General features: G+C 37.0%; 1 protein-coding gene across 1 annotated transcript; it reads left to right on the forward strand.

The window, feature by feature from the left end:
• Positions 1–1,919: 1,919 nt before the first annotated feature.
• LOC117407169 (odorant receptor 131-2-like) lies at positions 1,920–2,855 on the forward strand. Its single transcript, XM_034011867.3, has one exon. The coding sequence runs from the start codon at positions 1,920–1,922 to the stop codon at positions 2,853–2,855; it is 936 nt and encodes a 311-aa protein (XP_033867758.3).
• The last annotated feature ends 4,524 nt before the right edge of the window (positions 2,856–7,379 follow it).

Below are 7,379 nucleotides of genomic sequence, written 5' to 3' on the forward strand. Positions count from 1 at the left end.
GCTGTTAAAGGAATACTATTCATTTCTTACCTGTTTAATTTGATGCTACGCGTGTTCGCTATAACTCTATTAATTTGATGCTGCGTGTGTTCTCTATAACTCTATTAATTTGATGTACGTGTGTTCTCTGTAACTCTATTAATTTGATGTACGTGTGTTCGCTATAACTCTATTAATTTGATGTACGTGTGTTCTCTATAACTCTATTAATTTGACATAAACATGCCATAGTTTATGTTTAGAGTATATTGGTGAATAAAATGTGTTATTTATATACACAGCTATGGCCAAAAGTTTTGCATCACCCTATAGAATAAACAAATTGTGCTTCATAAAAGTCGAATGAAACCTGCTGAATAATTTCACATACCACTTTATTTCTATATACTTATGAAAAACTGATCAAAATTGAAAAATGTGACATTTTGAAGTCTAACATGAAATATTGTAAATATAAGATAAGTTTGTAGTTTCTTTGATTACATGATGTTAAATAAAACATCTCGACTCCTTCTCCCAACTCTCTGTAGACTCTGCTACCTCCACCCTCTTCTCCTACCTCACCTCCTCCCTTGACTCCCTCTGTCCCCTCACCTCCCGACCTGCTCGCCCCTCCCCTCCCCTCCCCAACCCTGGCTCTCCTCTGTGCTCCGCTCAGCAAGAACCACACTGCGATCTGCTGAAAAGAAATGGAAGAGAACCAAACTCCCTGCTGCCCTAGACCTCTACCGCTCACTCCTCTCCTCCTTCTCCTCTACACTCTCCTCTGCTAAATGTTCTTATTTCCAATCTATAATCCAAGCCTCCACTAACAACCCACGTAAACTATTCTCTACCTTCTCCTCCCTCCTAAACCCACCCTGCTCCCTATTTTACTGCATTTAATCCTGTACTTTACAGAGTACTGTACTGTAATCTGCCACAAGTGTTATTCAATCTGTAGTTTGCATTTAATCGTATCCTGACGTAACTATCACTGACACTGTTATCTGCTCTAATATTGATTCGTATTTTGTAATATACTTGTACTTACTAAAAGTGAAGTCATTGTATTGTATCTTGCTCTTAATTGTATTAATACTTGTACTGTGATTCTTGAAATGTATTTGTTTACGACTGTAAGTCAACCTGGATAAAGGCATCTCCTAAGAAATAAATAATAATACGAATAATAATAATAATGATGTTCATATCGGGGTTTTTTTTTTAAAATTATGTCTCAATCCTAAAATTCTAGGTGATGCAAAACCTTTGGCCATAGCTGTATACTATCTCCAAAAGCCTCTAACCACACTAGACTTTCTATTAGCACTCATTATAAAAATTATGCATGTAGCGTAAAACTATTTATCCCTTGAGAAAAATGAGCTAACAAAATAATGAAAAGACACCTCCTAGAACAGTGACATGTCCTTGTCCCCCAATGACACCAGCATATAAAACATGAGCCTTTAGGTCCCTGTATCCCAACATGCGTCAGTGTGCTCATGGTGGTAAGTTAAATTACTTTTCACAATTCACATATACTGTATAGGTAACTAGCTCTGCTAAAGCTCAGTTAAATTCATCAGGACGCGGACTGACTTCTAGCTGAAGCATTTCTCATTCAATATATTTGATTCTTGAAGTATTTCTGCACGCTTAAATGAACAAAACCAAAGCAAATTCAATGCTGAGACAAAATCCCTTTACCCGTTTGAAATGGTTTAGTATTTTTTTATTGGTGGACTTTAAATGTATCCTCTGGGCAATCTCTCATTTTGTAACAGTTCTTTAAAGTTGTGATTCACTAAAAGTAAAAACAAAACAGTGATCTATTATTTTATGCATGCTTTTTTTTAAAGGCAAGTAACCACTGTTCCATTTTCTTCCCTAATGTGTACTTTTGGCAGGTGTTGGTTAATTAATAACAATAACCCATGGACAACTTGACTTTCCTCCATGAAAATGCTACCCAGCCAGACTTCACTTTGACTGCTGTCACTGTGTTTAAGATCTGCGTGATCATTCCCTTCTTCTGTATCTTCATGTATTCCATTATTCTGATGCTCTACACTTTTTACTCACAAAGGCAGTTCTGGCAGAGTGGACGCTACGTTCTGTTTGCCCACATGCTAGTGAGCGACACCATCCACCTCTTGTTCAGTATAGTGTTATTCCTTTTGTTCAAGGCCAACGTCCAAATCCCTTTTGTGTACTGCCAGCTCCTAATATTCATATCTAGTGTTTCTTACATGGTCACACCTATCAATTTGGCAACCATGTCTCTGGAGCGCTACATTGCTATCTGCAACCCATTGAGGCACGCTGAAATATGCAGGGTGGAGAGAGGCTGGATTGTCATATTAATGTTTTGGATCGTTAGTTGTGTCCCTTTCATTGCACACATTTCTTTGGAAGGACCGTTGGCTGATAAAGATATTTATTCTGGAACACTCTGCAGAAAGCAGAGTGCTAATTCATCACCTAGTCAAAAACTCGCAAACGTCGTCTCTAGCGGACTATGTTTTGCTGTGGTTGCCACCATCGTTCTCTACACTTATGTCAGAATCTTGCTAGAGACTAGGAAAGTCAGGGCAGATAAAGCTTCTGCTAGGAAAGCTCTCAAAACAGTACTATTGCATGGGATTCAGCTGGGTTTATGCATGCTATCATTCACCTACCCTGTCACTGAAGATATCATTCAACGTCAGGACATTTGGTTTAAGGATCATATTGGCTTTTTAAATTACTTTTCTTTCATGTTGTTGCCTAGGTTCCTCAGCCCCTTAATATATGGGGTGCGGGATGAGACTTTCAAAAAACACATGAAACGAAACTTGCCTTGCTATTCCTCAAAAATTACACCTGAGTAAGGCATAGTGGCATATTGAGTTCTGCTATATGTCTTTTAGTCAAAGGATTCAGATTTCTTTGCTGTCTTATTTAAAAGGCTCTTTTATTGACAAAGCTATTTTGCTTCCATGCTGGGTACTGAATGACACCATGCAAAGCTAAATGAAAAAATAAAAATCAAATAATAGCCATGTGATGTCCAACCTGTAATAATTATTTATAACGTAACAGGGAAAACAGAATTGCAAGTAGAGTATAAGGCCTATTTAGTTAATCAAGTAACATGCAGTAACATACTGGGACTAATAACCCAATTCGGCATGGAACTACGGATAACATTGTGCCAGGTCTTCCACCATGGGCCATGGCCCATTAACACTGAGGGAAAAGGATTAATAGCAATTGCTCGGACAGGGTGAGACAGATGTAGTACAATCCAATCACAAGCTGAAGATGTGCTTTGTGAAAAACTTTCAACATATTCAATGTGTTCATTTTTATTTATTTATATTTAAATATATTTATGTAAAGCATGCATTTCTTAATTAATAACTCCTGAATAATGATAACTGTGTCTTTCTTAGTGAAAACAATTTCAATAGATAACTACATTTTATAAAAAGAAAAATACTTTCTTTTATGTACACAAAAGGTTTAAATGATTAAAAATGTAATGTAATAGAATGGCTTATTTTTACTTTGTAAATAAATGAATAAACTGAAACTTGAAAGCTCACCTCCAGCTCAATACATATTTACAACAGACTCAGTTAATATATGTACTAAAAAGGCACTGTACCCAATGAGCTGTACACCTCTCTGCAAATCATTGTAAATTGGTGTATGCATTATCCTATGAACCTAACCTAGTAAGGGTCTTTGTTAAAGAAACAAGCATTGATGAGACTGTGTACTGATGAATAAATACATGTTTTATCATAAAAGTCTGCTGTAACTTCAACAGTTCAGCTGTATGCACATCAGGATTTGCTGTGACCGTGGTCAGCTCTGCTTAGATTTATGATCGGGGTTAATAAAGACTAGCCGTGCTCCACAAGCCCTGGCCTTTCCTTTAAAAGAGTGCCCCACAAGCAGTGGCACTCTGCTTAAAGTGGGGGTGCTGAAAGCCATTGAACAAAACTGTAACCCCTGTATATGATGGAAGCCATGCAAAGCCAGGGGGTGCCGCAGCCCCAGCACCCATAGTTCCAGCGCCCCTGCCCACAAGACATAACCAAACCTTGCTGTTCAGAAATTAAAATGTTATTTTATGGGCCCTTACACGAACCTCAAGTTGTCTTGCTGTAGTTTCAGTAACATAAACAAAAAGAAAAATGATTTGATGAAACAAATAAATTGGTGTCCATGAAAGCTGAGGGGCTAATAGTACAATGCTAGGGGTGCCACGGGATGCAAACCATTATATAAGCTGAGACCATACAGAGGGGCCATAAATGTAGCTTGAGTGAAATGGGTTTGGTGGAAAGGGTTTCAAATCACAGTTGTAAGCTAGAGGTGGCGGAAGGCTGAACTACCCCACAAGCTGAAGTGTCCAAAACATTTGTATTTTTTTACATTTAGGATTTTACCTTATAGATACCGAGTGAACATATCTCAGCTCTGTAGTGTGTTTCAGGTAGAAAAATCACAATGATATAAACACCATGTGGGGGTATTGAAGATAACATTAATAACATCCTAACTGTCCCATGTAATGATAAATGATCACTTGAACGTGGGGTTGTGGGATACACTGTATAAAATGCAACTGTAGCCACTGGAGATTATATTTAAAAAAAAGCCTTCATATTGAGGAGTTCTCATATCCAAAACTATAAAAACACTCACTGTTAGAATAGGGAAACAAGGCCGGACAAAGCTGGCTCTTCCACTCCTGGTCTTTGTTCCAACCGTGTTCTAAATTGTTAAATTGAACCGATTACACCTTCATCCAGACCCTGAAGCAGTTAATTAAACCTGGAGTGGAATGACCCTCAGGGGCTGTGATTGGACACCCCTGATGTAATAAAAAATGGTTTGACAAACCTTTGGACAACTACACACAGTCGTTATAACAAGAACACTTCCAAACGTGTTTGGTTCCAAAAAATAAATAAAAATACAGAATACAAAAATAAATAAAAATTAAAAATATAATAGAGCTGCAAAATAGACGAAAAGAGTTACCCCAGGCTTTTGCTTCCTGAGCTTCATTTACTTTACTTTCTTCTCCTGATGAAGCTCGCAAGACGAAAGCTGGAGGATACTTTATTTTTCTCTGCTTTGACGCTGTTTGGTGCTTACAAGAATCCAAACTTGTTTGAAGTTCTCGAAGCAGTGTCGCCCCCTAGGGGTAGTTTTGTCCCCGTCCTCTAATGAAGCGCGCACCGCAGTGTAGTCTGATGTCTAATCACCAAAGAGACAACCTGCACAACAACTAAACACTTTGGTTAAGGCTTCGATTCATAATTGTGTTGTTAATAATTAATGAAGATTTTAACGACGTCCCATTGGAACAGAGAAAGCTAAACTTCCAATTATACACCAGAGTATTTCACAAACGAGTCCCGCCTTCCAGCAGATAGCAAGCAACTTATATTAAAGACGGAACAAAACTGATTTATCAAGGTCTGGATTCCAAAAGGCATTTTGCACTAAATATTTTAATGAGGTGCTCAGTTTTACACCAAAATAAATCTGATTGTTGATTGTTAATACATTGTATGATTGTAAGGCAATGTGTTTTAGACCATTGTTACAATACTAATATATGAATATCATAATACAAAACTATAATACATTAGTTAGTATTAGTAAGTTAGTTAGCAGCTAACGATCATTTGAAAAGGTAAAAATGTAAATAGCTGTTATTTATGTTAACTGTAAATATTAAACAGACAATTCACTTATAAACTAAGAAATTCATTATCATAACCGTGTACATAATACACCTGCAAATAAAAGAAATCACATTAGACTAGGTCGAGTCTTCAGACTTTCAGTTAAATTAGTTTAAAGAAATTATGAAGTCTTTTATATAAATAATATACTCTACGCTATCCTCCAGCAATTTGGACGGTAGTGTAGTTCATATCGTACTAATTGAAGATATATTACAATACCCTTAAGCTTTCAAAAGGCCCTAATGATAATTCACTGCCAAATGACTAAGCAGCAGGTTCTAACTGCGCATTTCGTGACCCAGACGGGGAGAAATGGGACTACAGATGAATTATATATGAAGATGACATGTCTGGGCACGACTGCAATTAGTGTAAACAGTGTGTGAAAACAATGTCGTAATTAATCCCCAGCACGACGCTCGGTAAACGAGTGCTCTTTTAAAGCCACGAGCCTCTCATTCAGACCAGGAGTTCTTTCAGTCCCTGGGATATCATGCTCCATGTTTTATGTGGAGGGTGTGATTATTCTCCATTAGAAAAATCGCAATTAACTTGTTTCACCACCAGAGGGAAACAGACATCTTTTTTCTTTTTCTTTTTTTTTTTGCATTACAGTACCGCATAATATTCTGCATAAAATATTTATTTTTAATATTTCATTTCAACCATACTGAAATTATTGAACAGACAGAAAGAGATCATTTATTATATATATATATATATAAGCCCCTTCCCTAGCCATGACCTCAATAGACAGGTATGAACACAGACTCTCAGTTGCCTCAGCAATCTTCTATACAGTCAACCGCAGGTGAGAAATACCTGGGGAAAAAAGAAAATAAAATACTTAGCATAGTTTAGATGACCTGTTTTAGTCAAAGCTCTGAATCGCAGTAATAATAAAGCACATGTAGATCAGTGAACAATTTTAAAGCTATTTAACTCCACGTAAAGAATGAGGGTGAAGTTCAGATTACTGACAACATAATGGAAATTTTATAGACTGTGGAAGTTGGCTGTTTTTCCCTATTGTTTTTAATTGTGCTTATCCAACTAACATATTATAACATATGATATTTTCTTTCTTTGAATTCCCCTTCATGTCTGAATCCTATCATGCTAAGATAATGCACTCCAACCCCACACAAGTGCTATAGTCAATAGGAAGCCATAACTACAGGACCCAGCTGACCAGCTAATGGCACTGTATGCTAGCTAGAGGTTAAAACACCCGATCCAATAAACTGCAGTTACATTATTTGGCCACCAAGTACCACTGTATGTTATGCTACAACCCACTCTTTTTAACCCTTTTAAAATATGACAACAGCAGGGAATTAAACGCTCTGTAAATATATCGTAAAGCTATGTACGAATGAGCGATAAACTCTGAAATTAGGGACAGATTATATATTGGTTTCTTTTTATAAGGGTTGAGAGCCTTTTTATAGCTCCAGTTCAGCCAACATTTATTTTGTAAGCCTGGACTGCTTTATGACCCTCACTATTACATTACAACGCTACCTGTCATTCAATCACGTTTCAACCATCCTACAACAGCTGCTAGACAAAACATTTTAAACCCTCAAAAAGTTTTTTTTTTTCTTTTGGAGGTAAGCCCTATAACATGAACCATTTTAA

This window comes from Acipenser ruthenus, chromosome 9 (genome assembly GCF_902713425.1).
Source record: "Acipenser ruthenus chromosome 9, fAciRut3.2 maternal haplotype, whole genome shotgun sequence".
In the NCBI taxonomy this organism is placed as follows: Eukaryota; Metazoa; Chordata; class Actinopteri; order Acipenseriformes; family Acipenseridae; genus Acipenser; species Acipenser ruthenus.